This window comes from Thalassophryne amazonica, chromosome 12 (genome assembly GCF_902500255.1).
Source record: "Thalassophryne amazonica chromosome 12, fThaAma1.1, whole genome shotgun sequence".
NCBI classification, from domain to species: Eukaryota; Metazoa; Chordata; class Actinopteri; order Batrachoidiformes; family Batrachoididae; genus Thalassophryne; species Thalassophryne amazonica.
Genome location: NC_047114.1, coordinates 103647560 through 103669920, shown reverse-complemented (window position 1 = coordinate 103669920; position 22361 = coordinate 103647560). Strand labels below are relative to the sequence as shown.

Here is a 22361-nt window from a genome sequence, read left to right as displayed (position 1 = left end):
CGCTCTGCCCTGCTGAAAGCCCGGACAAGGGCGAAGAGCCATGCAGACCACCGACGCGCCCCGGCCCCAGAATATCAGCCCGGGCAGGAGGTCTGGCTGTCAACCATGAACATTCCTCTCAACACGGAGTCACAAAAGCTGATGGACAGATATATCGGACCATCACCAAAATCATCAGTCCAGCCGCAGTGAAGCTGGGAGTTTCAGCTTCACTGCGGATCCATCCTGTTTTTCATGTCTCCAAAATCAAACCATACCACACCTCGGACCTTTGCACCCTCGGACCTGCGCCGCCTCCTGCCCGCATCATCAACGGCGAGCCTGTGTGGACTCTCCGCAGGCTCCTGGATGTTCGCCGGAGGGGTCGGGGTCTCCAATATCTGGTGGACTGGGAGGGTTACGGGCCTGAAGAACGCTCCTGGGTGAAACGGAGCTTCATCCTGGACCCGGCCCTCCTGGCCGAGTTCTACCAGCGACATCCCGACAAGCCGGGTCAGGCGCCAGGAGGCGCTCGTTGAGGGGGGGAGCCCTGTTGTGTGGGCCGCCCGAAGAGGAGGTACTGCTGGCCAACGCCAGCATCACTCTGAGACATGACCTTTCTAATTTTAGAGATATTGCGCAAATGCAAAAAAGCAGTCCTACATATTTGCTTAATATGCGCATTGAAGGACATATCCTGATCAAAAATGACTCCAAGATTTCTCACAGTATTACTAGAGGTCAGGGTAATGCCATCCAGAGTAAGGATCTGGTTAGACACAATGTTTCTAAGATTTATGGGGCCAAGTACAATAACTTCAGTTTTATCTGAGTTTAAATGCAGGAAATTAGAGGTCATCCATGTCTTTATGTCTGTAAGACAATCCTGCAGTTTAGCTAATTGGTGTGTGTCCTCTGGCTTCATGGATAGATAAAGCTGGGTATCATCTGCGTAACAATGAAAATTTAAGCAATGCTGTCTAATAATACTGCCTAAGGGAAACATGTATAAAGTGAATAAAATTGGTCCTAGCACAGAACCTTGTGGAACTCCATAATTAACCTTAGTCTGTGAAGAAGATTCCCCATTTACATGAACAAATTGTAATCTATTAGATAAATATGATTCAAACCACCGCAGCGCAGTGCCTTTAATACCTATGACATGCTCTAATCTCTGTAATAAAATTTTATGGTCAACAGTATCAAAAGCAGCACTGAGGTCTAACAGAACAAGCACAGAGATAAGTCCACTGTCTGAGGCCATAAGAAGATCATTTGTAACCTTCACTAATGCTGTTTCTGTACTATGATGAATTCTAAAACCTGACTGAAACTCTTCAAATAGACCATTCCTCTGCAGATGATCAGTTAGCTGTTTTACAACTACCCTTTCAAGAATTTTTGAGAGAAAAGGAAGGTTGGAGATTGGCCTATAATTAGCTAAGATAGCTGGGTCAAGTGATGGCTTTTTAAGTAATGGTTTAATTACTGCCACCTTAAAAGCCTGTGGTACATAGCCAACTAACAAAGATAGATTGATCATATTTAAGATCGAAGCATTAAATAATGGTAGGACTTCCTTGAGCAGCCTGGTAGGAATGGGGTCTAATAAACATGTTGATGGTTTGGATGAAGTAACTAATGAAAATAACTCAGACAGAACAATCGGAGAGAAAGAGTCTAACCAAATACCGGCATCACTGAAAGCAGCCAAAGATAACGATAGATGGGAGAAGAGTTTTGTTTTTGCTTTATTCCTTCTCTGAGAGTCTCCTGACCACACTCCAATCAGTAAGTGGCGGTAATGCACCTGTAAATTGGTTTGCCAACTGCCAATACGACCCGACGAAGAAGAAGAAGAAAGGAGTGGCAACATGGCGGACGGCGGGATCCCTTTTTTTCAGTGGCGAGTTTCAATCAAATGTGTTAAGTTCACCTTTAAACTAGCTGGTTAACTAGCTGTTAAACTGAGTCTGACGGCCATCCGCAGCCTTAAGGCGTGTTGGAGCGAGACGTCGACCGCAGCCAAGCTCCTTACTGGACCTTCAGTCAAAAAAAAAAGTAGTGCGTGTACTACTCGATGATGTAGCATGCTAATGCCATTAGCAAAGTGTAAGTTCTTATTTTTAAGTTAAAAATAAGGGTAAAAATAAGTTTAAAAAATAATATTTTTAACAGATTTCAACACTTATTTATTTTGTTTTTATTCCTCTTGTTCTGTCTACAAACACGCTAAAAAAGGAAGTTTTGATTTCATGTGGAAGCAGTTCTTCCTCCTTGTGTTTGTCCACCTGCCTCTAACCCGCCTGTGGTCTAACCTGCCTGTGGTCTAACCTGCCTCTGGTCTAACCTGCCTCTGGTCTAACCCGCCTGTGGTCTAACCCGCCTGTGGTCTAACCTGCCTCTGGTCTAACCCGCCTGTGGTCTAACCTGCCTGTGGTCTAACCTGCCTCTGGTCTAACCTGCCTCTGGTCTAACCCGTCTGTGGTCTAACCCGCCTTGGTCTAACACGTCTGTGGTCTAACCCGCCTCTGGTCTAACCCGCCTCTGGTCTAACCCGCCTTGGTCTAACACGTCTGTGGTCTAAGCCGCCTCTGGTCTAACCCGTCTGTGGTCTAACCCGTCTGTGATCTAAGCCGCCTCTGGTCTAACCCGTCTGTGGTCTAACCCGCCTTGGTCTAACACGTCTGTGGTCTAAACCGCCTCTGGTCTAACCCGCCTCTGGTCTAACCCGCCTTGGTCTAACACGTCTGTGGTCTAAGCCGCCTCTGGTCTAACCCGTCTGTGGTCTAACCCGTCTGTGATGTAAGCAGCCTCTGGTTTAACCCGTCTGTGGTCTAAGCCGCCTCTGCTTTAACCCGTCTGTGGTCTTAGCTGCCTCTGGTCTAACCCGTCTGTGGTCTTAGCTGCCTCTGGTCTAACCCGTCTGTGGTCTAACCCGCCTGTGGTCTAACCTGCCTCTGGTCTAACCCGCCTGTGGTCTAAGCCGCCTCTGGTCTAACCCATCTGTGGTCTAACCCGCCTTGGTCTAACACGTCTGTGGTCTAACCCGCCTCTGGTCTAACCCGCCTCTGGTCTAACCCGCCTTGGTCTAACACGTCTGTGGTCTAAGCCGCCTCTGGTCTAACCCGTCTGTGGTCTAACCCGTCTGTGATCTAAGCAGCCTCTGGTTTAACCCGTCTGTGGTCTAAGCCGCCTCTGCTTTAACCCGTCTGTGGTCTTAGCTGCCTCTGGTCTAACCCGTCTGTGGTCTTAGCTGCCTCTGGTCTAACCCGTCTGTGGTCTTAGCTGCCTCTGGTCTAACCCGTCTGTGGTCTTAGCTGCCTCTGGTTTAACCCGTCTGTGGTCTAAGCCGCCTCTGCTTTAACCCGTCTGTGGTCTTAGCCGCCTCTGGTCTAACCCGTCTGTGGTCTTAGCTGCCTCTGGTCTAACCCGTCTGTGGTCTAAGCTGCCTCTGGTCTAACCCGTCTGTGGTCTAAGCTGCCTCTGGTCTAACCCGTCTGTGGTCTTAGCTGCCTCTGGTCTAACCCGTCTGTGGTCTAAGCCGCCTCTGCTTTAACCCGTCTGTGGTCTAAGCTGCCTCTGGTCTAACCCGTCTGTGGTCTAAGCCGCCTCTGGTCTAACCCGTCTGTGGTCTAAGCCGCCTCTGGTCTAACCCGTCTGTGGTCTAACCCGTCTGTGATCTAAGCAGCCTCTGGTTTAACCCGTCTGTGGTCTAAGCCGCCTCTGCTTTAACCCGTCTGTGGTCTAAGCCGCCTCTGCTTTAACCCGTCTGTGGTCTAAGCCGCCTCTGCTTTAACCCGTCTGTGGTCTTAGCTGCCTCTGGTCTAACCCGTCTGTGGTCTAAGCTGCCTCTGGTCTAACCCGTCTGTGGTCTAAGCTGCCTCTGGTCTAACCCGTCTGTGGTCTAAGCCGCCTCTAGTCTAACCTGTCTGTGGTCTAACCCGTCTGTGGTCTAAGCTGCTTCTGGTCTAACCCGTCTGTGGTCTAAGCCGCCTCTGGTCTAACCCGTCTGTGGTCTAAGCCGCCTCTGGTCTAACCCGTCTGTGGTCTAAGCCGCCTCTGGTTTAACCTGTCTGTGGTCTAACCCATCTGTGGTCTAAGCTGCCTCTGGTCTAACCCGTCTGTGGTCTAACCCGCCTCTGGTCTAACCCGTCTGTGGTCTAAGCCGCCTCTGGTCTAACCCGTCTGTGGTCTAACCCGTCTGTGGTCTAACCCGCCTCTGGACTAACCCGCCTCTGGACTAACCTGCCTCTGGACTCTGCGCACGAGCCAGTGGTCCAGGAAGTCATTAACAGCCCAGATCTTAGTTTGGATCCTGGACAGTCACAAACCCACACTGTGTGATTCCTCTCAGTGTCCACTGATTCCACAAAGTCAAGATCAGGAAACCTTTTTTAGTCATCAAAAGTAGCAAAGTTGCTGGTTTCCATGACCCAACCCGCCATCCAGTCCATGGAAGAACTGAACAGTATAGGAGCCAGAACATATCCCTGAGAAACACCAGTTTCTCTGGAAACCTGCTTCTCTACCTCAGCTTAGTCCAGCAGTCGGTATCTGGGTAAAGGCTGGATATGATGTCCAGTATTTCTTATTTTATTGTATTGTTACAAGTATTATTATTGCTTATCTTTTCACATGCTGTTTGATGCACATTTTCCTCTACTCGCACTCATCTTGTGTGTTTTTTAAGAGCTGAAGTAATGTGAATTTCTCCACTGTGAGATCAGTAAAGATCTTATCTTAAAGTCTTGGGGATCAGCTAATTTGTCCCTTCGTTCACACTGAGTACAGAAACAGATCCTTCATGATGATCAAACACCTCTGTCACACCATGATGATTTAGCCTGTACTCGTATAAGTTGACCATATAAAAAACGCTGGTGTATGTCAAATAAGTTACAGGTAAGTTTTGTTTAAGCACGCATGATGTTATACGTCATAATACGCCGAGTACCTTGAACAAGTTTGAGCATGTACAATATTTTCAAAATATGACTCATACATCCCGCACATATGGAACATAAGTTATAGGTAAATTATGCAATTATTGGCATGCTTATAATTTACTCATAAATCAAAATATGTCCATTGATTGGCTGAAAGCTGCCATCCTCACGTGAACAGTACAGACTGTTTCAAATATTAAACCATCACACAGGGAGTATATATGAAGTCTTTATCTGACCTGTTGGTTTCAGCCGGATTCATCATCACAGCCTCACAAAAACGTATCCACATGAAGCCTCCTGATTTTGGAAAACAATGTCTGAAAATACTTTAGTTTCTTGTTTCTTTTGAAAGAAACATTTTAAGGAAGTCCCCCTGTGTTTTGTTTCTCAGCCTGAACCAGAGAACACTGGTTCTTTGTGCCACAAGAAAATGTACTTATTTTAAAAGGTGAAAGAGTCACAGCGCCTCATTCATTCACATCAGCGTTTGTCACAACATTCTGCATACAATGAAAATAAATCCCATAATCCACCAAAACTAAAATAAAATAGTGTTAAATTACTCTGTTTGGCTTCCGTGTGGAGCGGAGGGAGAGGCTGTGCACAGCGTACTCGCGCTCGATGACGTGCTTGTTAATATTTACGTTTTCCACCTACCAAATAAAAGGGCTTTGCCAGCGGTGGCTACGCAAACCAAGCCAGACTTAACTGTTTTTCTTGTTGCTTAATGCTGACAAATTATACTGTATTTGTCTTTCTGATCAATCAATCAATCAATTTTTTTATATAGCGCCAAATCACAACAAACAGTTGCCCCAAGGCGCTTTATATTGTAAGGCAAGGCCATATAATAATTATGTAAAACCCCAACGGTCAAAACGACCCCCTGTGAGCAAGCACTTGGCTACAGTGGGAAGGAAAAACTCCCTTTTAACAGGAAGAAACCTCCAGCAGAACCAGGCTCAGGGAGGGGCAGTCTTCTGCTGGGACTGGTTGGGGCTGAGGGAGAGAACCAGGAAAAAGACATGCTGTGGAGGGGAGCAGAGATCGATCACTAATGATTAAATGCAGAGTGGTGCATACAGAACAAAAAGAGAAAGAAACAGTGCATCATGGGAACCCCCCATAACCATCCCTTATAACTAAGGGATGGTTCAGGGTCACCTGATCCAGCCCTAACTATCAGCTTTAGCAAAAAGGAAAGTTTTAAGCCTAATCTTAAAAGTAGAGAGGGTGTCTGTCTCCCTGATCTGAATTGGGAGCTGGTTCCACAGGAGAGGAGCCTGAAAGCTGAAGGCTCTGCCTCCCATTCTACTCTTACAAACCCTAGGAACTACAAGTAAGCCTGCAGTCTGAGAACGAAGCGCTCTATTGGGGTGATATGGTACTACGAGGTCCCTAAGATAAGATGGGACCTGATTATTCAAAACCTTATAAATAAGAAGAAGAATTTTAAATTCTATTCTAGAATTAACAGGAAGCCAATGAAGAGAGGCCAATATGGGTGAGATATGCTCTCTCCTTCTAGTCCCCGTCAGTACTCTAGCTGCAGCATTTTGAATTAACTGAAGGCTTTTTAGGGAACTTTTAGGACAACCTGATAATAATGAATTACAATAGTCCAGCCTAGAGGAAATAAATGCATGAATTAGTTTTTCAGCATCACTCTGAGACAAGACCTTTCTAATTTTAGAGATATTGCGTAAATGCAAAAAAGCAGTCCTACATATTTGTTTAATATGCACTTTGAATGACATATCCTGATCAAAAATGACTCCAAGATTTCTCACAGTATTACTAGAGGTCAGGGTAATGCCATCCAGAGTAAGGATCTGGTTAGACACCATGTTTCTAAGATTTGTGGGGCCAAGTACAATAACTTCAGTTTTATCTGAGTTTAAAAGCAGGAAATTAGAGGTCATCCATGTCTTTATGTCTGTAAGACAATCCTGCAGTTTAGCTAATTGGTGTGTGTCCTCTGGCTTCATGGATAGATAAAGCTGGGTATCATCTGCGTAACAATGAAAATTTAAGCAATACCGTCTAATAATACTGCCTAAGGGAAGCATGTATAAAGTGAATAAAATTGGTCCTAGCACAGAACCTTGTGGAACTCCATAATTAACTTTAGTCTGTGAAGAAGATTCCCCATTTACATGAACAAATTGTAATCTATTAGACAAATATGATTCAAACCACCGCAGTGCAGTGCCTTTAATACCTATGGCATGCTCTAATCTCTGTAATAAAATTTTATGGTCAACAGTATCAAAAGCAGCACTGAGGTCTAACAGAACAAGCACAGAGATGAGTCCACTGTCCGAGGCCATAAGAAGATCATTTGTAACCTTCACTAATGCTGTTTCTGTACTATGATGAATTCTAAAACCTGACTGAAACTCTTCAATGCCTGGTTCTGTTTTTTCTCTCTGTTTGAGGTGCAGCTCCATCCAGAGATGGGAGTGGGTGTCTTCTTCTACAGGCCTCCTGTCCTGTGCACCGGCATGGACTCCCAAAATCTCCCCAAATTTCCTGTGTAATTTCCTGTATTGTCAATTGTGTCTGTATCATGGTCCAAGCAGAGGGTCGCCCCTCTGAGTCTGTTCTGCTTGAGGTTTCTTCCTCAAATCATCAGAGGGAGTTTTTTCTTACCACTGACCCCTGTATTCTTGCTCTGGGGGTTAGTAAGGTTAGACCTTACTTGTGTGACATGCCTTGAGGCATCTTTGTTGTGATTTTGCGCTATATAAATGAAATGAATTGAATTGACCCACACGACACCGTGCAGTACCGACCCGAACCGCTCGGTGGAAACGGGCCTTTCGTTATACGCTAGCTAAATTGTCCAGGTGTGACAGGGTCCTAAGGATCAAAGAATATTTGTGATATTTGATGTCATATTTTTAGATCTTTTGATGACCTAGTCAGATGTATTTGTAGTTTTAAGTACTTTCAAATGTAATGAATATTTTTCATGCTGATGATTTATTTCTTTTTGTTATTGTGTTTATTATAATATTTACACACAGCGGGTAAAATAAGTATGGAACATGTCACCATTGTTCTCTGTAAATATATTTCTAAAAGTGCTATTGATATGAAATTTTAAACAGTTGTCAGTCACAACTCAAATAATCCAAACATACAAAGAAACCAAAAATTGCAGAAATAAGTACAGAAATTAAGTTATGTGTAATAAAATGGGATGACGGGGGAAAATATTGAACACGCTTACTGAAGAAAAAAAAAGCCGTTGCTGGTAATGAAGCTTCAAGATGCCTCCTGTATGGAGAAACTAGTCACATGCATTGACCAGGTGTGATTTTGGTCCATTCTTCCACACAAACAGTCTTCAGATCTTGAAGGTTCTGTGGACCTCTTCTATGAACTCTGACCTTTTAGTTCTGTCCATAGATTTTCTGATGGATTCCAGTCAGCTGATTGGCTGGACCTTTCTAGCAGCTTTATTTTCATTCTCTGAAACCAGTTGAGTTTCGTTGTCTGTGTGTTTGGGATCATTGTCTTGCTGAAATGTTTACCCTCCTTTCATCTCCATCATCCTGGTAGATTTTTGTCACGAATGTCTCTCAACATCCATCCTTCAGTTATCTGAAGTTTGTCAGTGAAGAACAGCCCCACAACATGATGTTCCACCTCCAACCTTCACTGTCGGGCGTGTGTTTTTGGTGACATTTGACCTCCAAACATTGTGTGTTTTGTGGCATCCAAGGAGTTCAGTTTTGGTCTCATCTTTCCAGATTAATTTTCCGAGTATTTCAAAGGTTTGTCTAAATGTTGTGCATCAAACTGCTTTTTCTTCACTAATAGAGTCTTGTGTGGTGAGCATGCACACAAGCCGTGGTGGGTTAGGTGCATTACTTACAGTTTTCTTTGAAACAATTGTACCTGCTAATTCCAGGTCTTTCTGAAGCTATCCACAAGTGGTCCATGGCTCTTGGACAACTCTTCTGATTATTCTTTTACTCCCCTGTTCAAAATCTTGTGAGGAGCACTGGGTTGTGGCTGGTTTATGGTGAAATGATGTTTTTCCACTCAGTGGTGGGCACAGTTCCACTAACTGCTAATTATCAAACTTAACTTTTTTGTTAGCAGATTAGCTTGTCAGCTAACTTCAAAAACCATCAACGGACCAATTAGCTTCCGATAAATTTAGTTCAATAACTCTTAGACCGCTAACGTTTTTTTTTTTAACTTGTACTTTTTTTTTTTGAGCTTTTGAAATTTTTCTTTGAACATACCTTTTTAATTCTGTTAAATTTTCTGTTTATTTTATTTTCTTCTCCAGACCTTTTCAGTCTGCGTGTGATTTACTCAGATTTATATTTGCACTGAAAGGCTGCACTTTACCTTTTGTGGTGCTGGTTACAATACCAGTAAAGAATCTGAATGGAATTTTTTGGACAACTATGGTTTGATTTCTTTATATGTGTGGATTAGCTGGGTTGTTACCAACTAGTAAGTCCCTTCAGCTGCTCCCTTGTTTGCACTCGGGGTCGCCACAGCAGATCCAAGGTGGATCTGCATGTTGAATTGGCACAGGTTTTACGCCAGATGCCCTTCCTGACGCAACTCCACATTACATGGAGAAATGTGGCAGGGGTGGGATTTGAACCCGGGACCTTCTGCACTGAAACCAAGCGCATTAACCACTTGGATTGTTACCAACATCTGGTGAAAATTTCATGTCAGTAGCACCTTTAGAATATATATTTACTGAGAAAAACGGTGACGTGTTCCATACTTATTTTTCCCGCTGTATATATAATCAGGTTGTTGTTGTTGTTTTTTTTTTGTTCTTCTTCTCTTACCAGAAGAAGCTGCAGGTCAAAGTTCACACAGCCCCCTTGTACTTATTTGTTCCACTCACAGGCTGAACTACAGCTGCCTGTTATGGTGTGAAGATGGCGGCAGTGAAGCAGCGGTACAATGAGATCAGCCCTGTGACGCTGCAGGTGGTGGGCGGGATGGTGAGCTCCACCCTGTACTGCAGCACAGTAGAGGGCGTGGCGGCGGCTAACCTGGTGGAGTCCTTCCTGGTGGAGGTTTTCCGTTGCAAGCTTTGCCAGTTCACCTGCAGCCTAAAGAGCACTATCTGCAGCCACGTACTGGACCAGCACCACTCACCTGCTTTGCCATACATGGGTCGGACCAGCTGTGAGGGCGTGGCTAACAGCGGCAGCGAGGTGTCAGGGTTCCAGCATGCGGAATCACCGTACCAGCTGACTCTGAACGGAGGGTCCAAGCAGAATGAGGAAGACGAGGAGTTCCTGTTGCCCATGTACAGCATGTTAGAGAATATGAGCCCACCCACCTGTGACATCACCACATACGGTGGGCTGCCGGTCGCGCACACGTGTGAGGTGATACACCACACAATCATAAATAACAGAATCAAAGTGGCTGTGAGCCAAGCTAACCTGGTAGCAGGCTATTGTTAGTGCCCACTTTTGCTGATGTTCCCATGATGCAGAGTTTCCTTTTGCATCTTTGTACAAACATGTTTTTCACCAGAATGCTATTACACGAAGTTGACATTTTATTGTTAATTAGTAAAGTATCATAACATGGTAAGACATAGTTACTGTTGGTTGGTTATCTTAACCTCAACTTATCTCTGCTATTATGCTAATGTTACAGGTTTATCAAATGAATGAATGTACAAACTTATTGCATGTAATAATGCTAATATTAGCATGCTAGTTGGTGTGTGTATGGCAGCTGTGTTTGATGACTGTAGCTAAAGCTAACATTAACTACAGTAAAGTTAAAACTGTATGGATTTACTTTTTTTTTATATTTAAGTCCTAAAAAGAATTTTCTTTGATGCCACTATAATTATTAGTTAATTGATTCTTAGCCTTTAAATGGGGAATTCATAACATGACATTGACAGTATGGTCAAAATTCATGTCTGCAAAAAATTCTAAAGAACAGACAGCCTTAAACTACTGACATTAGACACACGTACAGTCTGTGATGGTGATGTCACAGATCACGTGAGGGCTTCCCTGACTTGTGCAAGGGATGCTGGGAAGCACAGCAACAGCCAAACAGAGTAGAGATGCACAGTGATGTCAGATGGCTGCTCGTTCCAACAAAATAATCCATGGGTTAAAGTTCTCTGTCACCATGACGGATTTCCATCATTTGGAAAATTTAACCACACATACGCTCGCGCATGTGGTGTCATGTGTGTTTTGGGGCAGAAATATGATACTCTTGTTTTCAAAGCACCATCCCATTCTGTGCTCATCAAAGCAGCAGCAATGTCAGTGTGGATGGCGCCACCGCGGAGGAAGGGACTGTGTGAATTTTCACTCCTCTCCGCTCTGTTTCCTGCTTGCCATGAGCCACGGTCCTTCTCCTCCCTGTCATCATGAGAACATTGGCAGACACTCCCCAAGTAGAGCAGGGTGTGGCTTTGCTTTGAAGCACTGAAGCAATGCTTTGATCTGCTGCTTCAGTTCTTTGTTTATTTCGCTTTATCTTAATTTTTTGCTGCTAAAACCCTAAAGAGTATATATCTGTGAGTAATATTTACCTTTTTTATGTTAAACCGACCTGTTATAGTCTTCTGAAACAGTTGATAGATGTATTTTATAACTTAAAAACGGGACCGATGCTAACGCGTTAGCATGTCTATGGCGTTTTCAAAGTTAAAGTTAGCATTAAGCTGTAAAAGAGTCAAATGTATTACAAATTGTAACATTTTATTCATTTATTTTTATTTATATATCAATAATAATAACAGCAACAACAATAATAGTAATAATAACTAATAATGCCACAATACAGTTTTAGAGAAACAGACAAAAAGAACCTGATAAAACAAAACAGAAAAGATTAAACCAACTAACAATGAACATAAATAAATATAGAAATAAGTGTTTCCTGTGAACACCTAGTGACTCTTAAACCTCCACTTCATCCCTGTTTTATTTAAGTTTAATGACGATTTGTTTCAGTCAAACCACATCTAAGCTGTGTTTTTACACAAGAAAAAAATAAAATGCAGTAAACTGCACATTTGTGTCTTTTTTCATGAAAATATCTTATTAAAGATCACATATTACACTTTGGTCAGGCCTTTAAAATACTTTTGTGGATTCTTGCTGTAATACGTTGCTGTAATATATAACTCAAAGAAATAATGGCAAAACTCACATGTAAGTAAAAAATAAAAAACGATTAATTGAAAAAATAACCGATTAATCGTTAGTTGCAGCCCTAGTTTGTTTTACGAGTGAGAGCATTTTACCAATTAAATGTGAATAAGCCAGTTTTGACTTTCTCAGTGCGCATGCGTTTTCAAAACTGGTGACAGTGTTACTTTGTGCAGAACAACGTTGTCAGTTGCTTTAGGCCCTAATTTTGTATTTTATTGACTGTACAGTCAGCGACACAGCACCCATTTGGTGCATTTACTGGAATAGAACAGATCAAAATACTACAGAAGACAAAGAATTTTTACTTGACAGTTTGAAGTGAGTTTTCTTTGTTTCGCCGCCATGCGGCTCCACCGCGACACGCGGACTCCTCTTTCCATGACAAAAACTCCTGTAACAGTGGAATGTGCCGTTCATTTCTAAACTGGACGCTGTCTTGATCCGGTATGTCGTCTGACTAGCACAGGAATTGTGAAAAGACGTGGACATCAGCACTTTTTCGGCACATTGAGACAGACGTGCGGAGGAGTTCCGCGCATCACGGTGGAGCCGCATGGCGCAAAGCAACGCCGTGATGAAGCCTCACAGGACATGTTGGGGCATGTCCAGCTCATGCTCAATTTCTCGGATAATCACGCGACTGAAAAGCAACCGACAGCCGTCTGAAATCCACCTGAAAGCCGTCCTGTGAGACCAACGCGGAGGTGGTTTTGTGCCGCGTAATGAACAGCTCCGTAGTGCATCCCTCTGCTTTTCTTTCCATGAAAAAAACTCCTGTAACAGTGGAATGTGCCGAAAAAGTGCTGATGTCCACGCCTTCTGCCTTTTTGTGAAAGTCAGACGACGTCCCGGATCAACAAAGCCTTCATGTTGGAAATGATCTGGTTGTTTCAGCGGGGTGTCAGCCTGTCGATCAGCGCTTGGAGCGCGGCGCGCTCTCAGCAGCTGTGGGCGGTCTTTAAACCGTCTGGATCACTCCTTAATCTGTGTAATCCCCATAAAATCGTCCCTGAAAGCCATATTAATTTTTCGAACGGTGTCCACCTGGAGGTCTCTCTCAGTTTCTGGAAAAAAATTGATGCAGCAAAGCTCCAAATCGTTCAGACATTTATTTGCAATAAAAAAATGACGAGAGGGGTGGACCAGTGCTCACACAAGGCCTGCTCACAGGCGAATGACGCAACCGACAGGCGTGAAAAAACTCACGCATGTGCACGAAGGTTCAAGTTTGGCTGATGCAATCACACATGATTCAAATCCATATGGTTTTTGAAAAAAATAAAAAGGTCGGATACTTTTCTAACAGACCTTGTAATTGCTCACTATGCCTTCGCTGTCCGTGTCTGCTGTGTTGGTAAACAGAGCCGCGCTTCGACACATTTACTCGCATGACGTCACATCCGTCGCAGAGAAAAAGTAGGTCAACTCGGAGGGGGTAAATTCAAATTCTCAGATGGGTAACGAAACGTCTAAATCCTTGTTCAGTGTAATTTTATGGTAAAAACAAAGACAACATGTGGAAAAGGCTTTTTTTATTCTTCAAGAATATGTACAAACGTCATGGCGTGGCAGGGACACTTGAAAAGGAAAATAATATGTTCATTATGGAATTCCCCCCAGATAAATAAGTTCTCTTCATTAAAATGAGTTCAAATCTTCAAACAGATTACAAAGATAAACCAACATCATAATGTTTGGATTTCAGAAGAAACTAAATTTTGTCAGTTTAGTGAAATTTGAAAGGTTGAACAGCTTTAAATATAATTTGTTTGGTAAGAATTAATGTAAAATACAAACAGAAATCATTACTGAGTATTACTTATTTCTAATGTGGTCCTGTATAAAGTTTCAAAAACAACAACAAAAAAAAAACTACACCAGGTCAGAAGAGAACCTGGAACCTTCCACAGCACTGAACACAGACACTGAGTGGCCCGTGATATTTAGCCTGGGTTTATTCATGGGGACTGTGCTAATATTTCTCTGCTGTTTGGGAGAAATATGGTGATTAGCCCCCGTTGCCATGGTGAATCCCATTGTCTCTTCCAGGACTTCTTTTTTCATGTGTGTGCTTGACTAGGGGTTGGCTGAAGTGATTAGAATAGATTAGCCTTTATTGTCATTGTACAGAGGAGGGGGGAGGACAGTGAAATTTGGGGTGCTCCTGCAGAGCTACTGTACACCACAAAAAAAATAAATAAATATGGCTGAAGTTTGCTGCTGAGGGTTCCACTCAGGTTGTCTGAAACTGGATTTCTTATCGCTGCTTTGATCAGACACGGAGGATAAATGCTAAATGGGCTGCATTTATATAGTGCTTTTCCATCTGCATCAGATGCTCAAAGCGCTTTACAATGATGACTCACACACCGATGGCAGTCTGCTGCCATACAAGGTGCTCACTACACACCGGGAACAACTCTGGGATTAAGGGCCTTACCCAAGAGCCCTTTTTGATTTTCTGGTCTGGCTGAGATTTGAACTGAGGATCCTCTGGTCTCAAGCCCAACGCTTAACCACTAGACCATCACCTCCCCATACATAAAGCATAAATGAATCAGGCGATTTCTTACCCTCCATATTGGATTTTGGTCGCTCTTTCTTTCTCATCCACTGAGACGTATGTTCTTGTCTCAGCAACGCACACATACGATCTGAACCATCTCAAAGGTTATCTCCATTACAACATTTGTTCTAAAACCTCTAAATATGTGCAGTTTTCCACACATCACTCACAAGGTAATAAATCCCAGAAGCAAGTTAGTCAGAACTCACCTCGATCACATCCTTTATCTGACCTTTTAAAGTTTCAGTCCTTTTTAGTTCTGCTGCTGCTTCCAATTGTGACTTAATAACGGCTCATTTTCTGGGTCCAAATTTGACTTAAAAGTACCGCATCTCTTTTTTAACGTCCATGGACGCCAGCTGTAGGCATACAGATGATCCCATGATGCATTGTGCTGCCTCCGGCGTGTGCACTGACACGTGCAGTTCCCCTGTTACAAATGTCTTGCTGTTGTCTGCAGGTCAGCACGCTGTTTGAGGAGGATGAAGACGAATCCACCATCTTCCCCCTGAAGGGAGACTCTGTGGACCTGACCTGTCCTGCCAGCCCCTCCTCCTCCCATGAGGAGACAGCCCAGTCTGCTCATCTCATGACTCTGGGACTTTGTCGCATCTCTGCCACCAGAGCTCCTCCCTCTGCAGTGCATTCTGTCGCGTGCCCGCCGCCGTCTGATGATGATGTAAGGACCAGCAGGAGAGCAGACAGCCTGTCAGGGAGGATGATGCCATCCAGAAACCAAAGGCTGCCATGCGTCCTGTGCCCATTGACCCTGCCGTCCAGGCGGCTGCTGGATGTTCACGTGAGGTCACATCAGACGGAGGGCGGGTTCTGTTGTCCCAGCTGCAGCTGGTCGGCCATCAGCTGGGAGGAGCTGGAGCACCACTGGAGGAGCCACAGCAGGAAGAGGAGCTTCAACAAGTCCACAGAGCAGAAACGGCAAAAGAAGAAGAAGAGGTTCAGCTGCTGCGTCTGCCGCCAGGTGTTCAGGAGCGCAGCATCGCTCATCACTCACTGCCGCACACATGACAACTGTTTACAGCATCGCCATGGCAACCACTCAGGTCAGAACACCGTTCACTGCATTTTGTGGTATCGCAGTCATAAAAGAATGACTAACATTGAGGTGTTGGCCTCAGGGTGGACACACAGGAAGGCCGGGAGGACGGGCACAAAGAAGGTGGACCTTCCTCAGAGGTAGGCGTGTACAATTCCGTGTACCTTACGGTAAAAAAAAAACAACATAAGCAAAAGAACCAAAAGTTAAATAAAAATCACAAAAATATCTGCACAACATCATCAAATCAAATCAATTTTATTTATATAGCGCCAAATCACAACAAACAGTTGCCCCAAGGCGCTTTATATTGTAAGGCAAGGCCATACAATAATTACAGAAAAACCCCAACGGTCAAAATGACCCCCTGTGAGCAAGCACTTGGTGACAGTGGGAAGGAAAAACTCCCTTTTAACAGGAAGAAACCTCCAGCAGAACCAGGCTCAGGGAGGGGCAGTCTTCTGCTGGGACTGGTTGGGGCTGAGGGGAGAGAATCAGGCCAATATGGGTGAGATATGCTCTCTCCTTCTAGTCCCTGTCAGTACTCTAGCGGCAGCATTTTGAATTAACTGAAGGCTTTTCAGGGAACTTTTAGGACAACCTGATAATAATGAATTACAATAGTCCAGCCTAGAGGAAATAAATGCATGAATTAGTTTTTCAGCATCACTCTGAGACAAGACCTTTCTGATTTTAGAGATATTGCGTAAATGCAAAAAAGCAGTCCTACATATTTGTTTAATATGCGCTTTGAATGACATATCCTGATCAAAAATGACTCCAAGATTTCTCACAGTATTACTAGAGGTCAGGGTAATGCCATCCACAGTAAGGATCTGGTTAGACACCATGTTTCTAAGATTTGTGGGGCCAAGTACAATAACTTCAGTTTTATCTGAGTTTAAAAGCAGGAAATTAGAGGTCATCCATGTCTTTATGTCTGTAAGACAATCCTGCAGTTTAGCTAATTGGTGTGTGTCCTCTGGCTTCATGGATAGATAAAGCTGGGTATCATCTGCGTAACAATGAAAATTTAAGCAATACCGTCTAATAATACTACCTAAGGGAAGCATGTATAAAGTGAATAAAATTGGTCCTAGCACAGAACCTTGTGGAACTCCATAATTAACCTTAGTCCGTGAAGAAGATTCCCCATTTACATGAACAAATTGTAATCTATTAGATAAATATGATTCAAACCACCGCAGCGCAGTGCCTTTAATACCTATGGCATGCTCTAATCTCTGTAATAAAATTTTATGGTCAACAGTATCAAAAGCAGCACTGAGGTCCAACAGAACAAGCACAGAGATGAGTCCACTGTCCGAGGCCATAAGAAGATCATTTGTAACCTTCACTAATGCTGTTTCTGTACTATGATGAATTCTAAAACCTGACTGAAACTCTTCAAATAGACCATTCCTCTGCAGATGATCAGTTAGCTGTTTTACAACTACCCTTTCAAGAATTTTTGAGAGAAAAGGAAGGTTGGAGATTGGCCTATAATTAGCTAAGATAGCTGGGTCAAGTGAATCATCAGAATCTTATAAAAAATGGTTTCAGAAATGAAGTGCATTGTGGGTGTGAGCCAATCAGAATGCAGTATTTTTGTATGACATCAGTGGTGGATGTTTGTTGTCTGTGTGTTGATTGGTTTAGAGATCAGAGTGTGTTGCAACAGCTCGCTGTGGGCGGAGCTTCATGGAGAATAAGCAGGAAGCAGTCTAGAGGAAGAGAAGAGTGCAAGGAGACTCCGCCTCCTCCAGCCAAAGACAAATCGGATTTCTCCTGCGTGCAGTGTCACAGGTAACTACAGTACCCACAATCCTCCAGCAGGTATCAACAGGAAACTCATATTAGAAGGAGGTGTGACATTCTTTGATGCTTCCAGAAATTTCTCCACCAAGCTGACACTGCGCCGTCACATGGGTGTCCACGGCAGCGATAAGCCGCACCGCTGTCCTCACTGCGCCTACAGCAGCCGGCTCAAGGCCTCGCTGCTGCAGCACCTTCGCACGCACACCGGTAAATGTCTGCTGACCCATCGCCGCTCGTCAGGTGTAGCTCCACCCACTGACTGTGTGTGTGTATGTGTGTGTGTGTGTGTGTGTCTTCAGGTGAGAAGCCGTACAGGTGCTCAGAGTGTTTGTACGCGTCCATCGACAGGAGCTCCCTGCTGCGGCACTACCGCACGCACAGTCAGGAGAAACCGTACCGCTGCTCCAGCTGCACATACAGCAGGTGACACGAAGGCAGCACACGTACGTCACCTCTGCGGAGCTTTGGGGTGGGAGGAGCTTCAGCGTGTGTTTTGAACATGTCCAGAAAGCACTCCGTGACCCCACCCTGTGCCACTCCACTGACCACCTTTTTTTTTCTTTGTCAGTCACAAAGATTCAGTCTGTAAATTAGTGGGAGAGGAAAAATGAGGTTTTAAAAATGTTTATATTCCAGAGAATATCGGTTAATATTTGACTCGTTGATGATTTATTTCATCCACCCACAGTTACTCAGAATGAATGGATGGACCCTGAACTTGCATAGGTGGCGCTCTGAGCTCATGAATCTGGTCTTTGTGTCCCAGCATCCAGAAGAAAAGTTTGGACCTGCACACTCGCCGTCACCACACCGGCAAGGTGTTCTCCTGCCAGCTTTGCCCGTACTCCAGCCCAGACCGTCAGCTCCTGCTCCGCCATGTCCGCAAGTACCACCCGCCACCCTGCGAGGGCGCTGCAGAGGACCAGCAGAAGTCCGACAGGGCGGCGGTCTGACGCAGCCACACCCCCCACAGTGACTCAATTGTGGTCAGGTTCCATGTGTAATTTCATTCAGGTTTTTTGGAGATTTGGTAAATTTATGAAAGCTTATGAAATGAGAATTTTTTTTTTCCCCCCCAAGTTTGTTATGACCACCATGTTGGATTTCCAAAAATTGGCAACTTTGGGAAACTAAACCCAGAATGGCAGCCAACACTATGACTCTTCATCAGTTTCAATAATTGTGTCTGGATCCTTATTAGTCCCTTCAGTTTTGAGGCCAAGTTAACCAGAAGTCCACAAAATGAAAATTAGTTTTTGAAGGTTTCCATTTTTAGAAATCCAAGATGTCTGCCATAGCAACCTTTAGTGGCAAAAATGGAATCCCCCCTACCCTCTAAATTTCATAAGCTTTCTAAAAATGTATGGCTTAATATCAAAAAAGTTAAATGAACCTATGAATTGTTACATAAGAAACCTGACTGTTGCCAGGATTGGATGGCGCAGTGGTGGGCGGGGCTGCTGTTGGTGATGTCACTGTGACTTTGTGAGTGTGATATTTTACTGTCTTCTGATTTTCAAATGATAAACACTTCAAAGTGATGTCATCGTCTCACAGGTAATCAGAACCTGGCCAATAGGACCAACCCACAGCTGTATGGTTTCCCTGACAACAGATTCCAGTCTCAGTCAGCTCTGGGCTTCATGCTTTGGACTGTCTGCAGTTCTGCAGTCGGCTGTGGTTTTTATGCTTATTGACATGTTAATTTTTTTTTTTTTTTTTTTTTTGTATTTATGGTTTGATGGCTGCTGTTGGTTGGATGGATTTATTCATGATTGGGTGGATCATTTTTGACAGTGGAAAGAACAGCAGAATGGATCAATAAATAGATCAATAGATGTATATGCTAACTGATCAATCCTGTGCACTGTCTTGTTTTTCAAAGCTTGTTGTCATGGTGATGTCTCCTCAGCTTCCTGCTAATAAGTGACATGAAGGTTGTGGAGAAACTCGCAGGCAGTTGAGCGACTTCACAGAGAGCAAAGACCTGAGATTCTGCTGCTCCTCCCCTGGTCACTGTGCTCGGTGGCATTATGTTCGTCTGCTCACGCCCTACGTGAACTCTGCGATATATAACCCCATCATCGATGCCATCACACACCCTCAGTACCACACTGCTACAGCCTGCTATGTCCCGCTGCTGTGCACAGTCCTGCATGTCGAGAATAAAGACCTCAAATCATCTTTCAGCTCCAGTGCTGCCTCTCCCGCAGTGGTGAGCACTGTTCCGCTAATTATCAAAGCTAATGTTTAACAGTTCAGAAACCTTTAAGTCTATTATCAAAGATTTTAGCACTTACCTGGGTTTTGTAGCAGATAAATAGCTCTGTTCTCTGTAAACAAAAGAATGCTGGTGTCAGGAGAAACCACTCTATCCTCTGAGAGGAGAACTAGTCACAAGATAGCTTTTGACACCATACTAACTCGCCACCAATAACACCCAAGTCATCCAGAGGCATACAGTTTTAACTTATGGTTAAAATTTTAACCAAACTAATTTCGGACAAGTTATTTAAATTAACGTCACATCTGAAGTTTTATAAAGTGAAAATATCAGCTATATGTTTTAGTTTTAAAGTAATGCACTAATTTTGAAGGTTTTAGTGTGGGCATGCTGTGTCCAGGTGCATTATGGGTATAGGTAATCAGTACAGTCACAACAGAAGAAATGCATTTGAGACGCTCTGATCAGGCTCCACGCGGACAACAACATTAAACTCTTTGTATATTGTGCTTAAAAGTCTCATGAATATATTGTCTGGGTTTATAGACGTTATTGTGGTGGTTTTATGTAAAAATGCCAGAAGAAGCTCGGGTTGTTTCTCCATTATTTTCAGTTGGAATCACTGAGTTGCATCACTTCCTGTTTGCTCTATGGTCTCTACTGCTATCTACTGGCCAGTAGTATTGAGATATCCCATAATCCTAATGTTCATTTACAATTGTCGTTGTGGATTCTGTTGTTTAAACCGCAGCAACTCTCTGGTGCACAAAAAAAACAAAACAAAAAACTGGTACACAAAGGATTATGGGTTAGGATCTGAGCATCTGGGCGCCAGTAGATGGCAGTGTTCTATGCATTTTGACTGGTTATATCAGACGGTTGTCTAATAACTTGGCTTTTGCAAATGGCTTCTTTTTTTTTTTACATATTGGTAAAATGGCATATTTTACAAAAGCACATATGTAAATACTAAAGTCATGTCACATTAACATGTTTTTTTTACATAGAATGAATGAGTCAACCAATCAGTGTTAATGGAGGCTCATTTACCATAATCACCTTGGCATCTCAACTCAACTCAACTTTTTTCTTGTATAGCGCCAAATCACAACAAACAGTTGCCCCAAGGCGCTCCACATTGCAAGGCAAGGCCATACAATAATTATGAAACACAGTCTACGTCTAAAGCAACATAACCAAGGGATGGTCCAGGGTCACCCGATCCAGCCCTAACTATAAGCCTTAGCGAAAAGGAAAGTTTTAAGCCTAATCTTAAAAGTAGAGAGGGTATCTGTCTCCCTGATCTGAATTGGGAGCTGGTTCCACAGGAGAGGAGCCTGAAAGCTGAAGGCTCTGCCTCCCATTCTACTCTTACAAACCCTAGGAACTACAAGTAAGCCCGCAGTCTGAGAGCGAAGCGCTCTAATGGGGTAATATGGTACTATGAGGTCCCTAAGATAAGATGGGACCTGATTATTCAAAACCTTATAAGTAAGAAGAAGAATTTTAAATTCTATTCTAGCATTAACAGGAAGCCAATGAAGGGAGGCCAACACGGGTGAGATATGCTCTCTCCTGCTAGTCCCCGTCAGTACTCTAGCTGCAGCATTCTGAACCAACTGAAGGCTTTTTAGGGAACTTTTAGGACAACCTGATAATAATGAATTACAATAGTCCAGCCTAGAGGAAACAAATGCATGAATTAGTTTTTCAGCATCACTCTGAGACAAGACCTTTCTGATTTTAGAGATATTGCGTAAATGCAAAAAGGCAGTCCTACATATTTGTTTAATATGCGCTTTGAATGACATATCCTGATCAAAAATAACTCCAAGATTTCTCACAGTATTACCAGAGATCAGGGAAATGCCATCCAGAGTAACGATCTGGTTAGACACCATGCTTCTAAGATTTGTGGGGCCAAGTACAATAACTTCAGTTTTATCTGAGTTTAAAAGCAGGAAATTAGAGGTCATCCATGTCTTTATGTCTGTAAGACAATCCTGCAGTTTAGCTAATTGGTGCGTATCCTCTGGCTTCATGGATAGATAAAGCTGGGTATCATCTGCGTAACAATGAAAATTTAAGCAATACCGTCTAATAATACTGCCTAAGGGAAGCATGTATAAAGTGAATAAAATTGGTCCTAGCACAGAACCTTGTGGAACTCCATAATTAACTTTAGTCTGTGAAGAAGATTCCCCATTTACATGAACAAACTGTAATCTATTAGACAAATATGATTCAAACCACCGCAGCGCAATGCCTTTAATACCTATGACATGCTCTAATCTCTGTAATAAAATTTTATGGTCAACAGTATCAAAAGCAGCACTGAGGTCCAACAGAACAAGCACAGAGATAAGTCCACTGTCCGAAGCCATAAGAAGATCATTTGTAACCTTCACTAATGCTGTTTCTGTACTATGATGAATTCTAAAACCTGACTGAAACTCTTCAAATAGACCATTCCTCTGCAGGTGATCAGTTAGCTGTTTTACAACTACCCTCTCAAGAATCTTTGAGAGAAAAGGAAGGTTGGAGATTGGCCTATAATTAGCTAAGATAGCTGGGTCAA

The 22361-nt window shown here is 43.4% G+C and overlaps 1 protein-coding gene across 2 annotated transcripts; it reads left to right on the top strand.

Annotated features, from left to right (window-relative positions):
* Positions 1-1791: 1791 nt before the first annotated feature.
* Positions 1792-19915, top strand: si:dkey-154p10.3 (zinc finger protein 629). 2 transcript variants are annotated; one of them, XM_034183675.1, is made up of 8 exons: positions 1793-2094; positions 9825-10315; positions 15148-15748; positions 15824-15881; positions 17401-17547; positions 17633-17766; positions 17859-17982; positions 18326-19915. In XM_034183675.1, the coding sequence occupies exons 2-8, from the start codon at positions 9857-9859 to the stop codon at positions 18510-18512; spliced, it is 1710 nt and encodes a 569-aa protein (XP_034039566.1). In that variant the 5' UTR covers positions 1793-2094; positions 9825-9856; the 3' UTR covers positions 18513-19915. The 2 variants fall into 2 exon arrangements, with proteins under 2 accessions (XP_034039565.1, XP_034039566.1); XM_034183674.1 differs by having other exon boundaries at positions 1792-2094; positions 15148-15881.
* The last annotated feature ends 2446 nt before the right edge of the window (positions 19916-22361 follow it).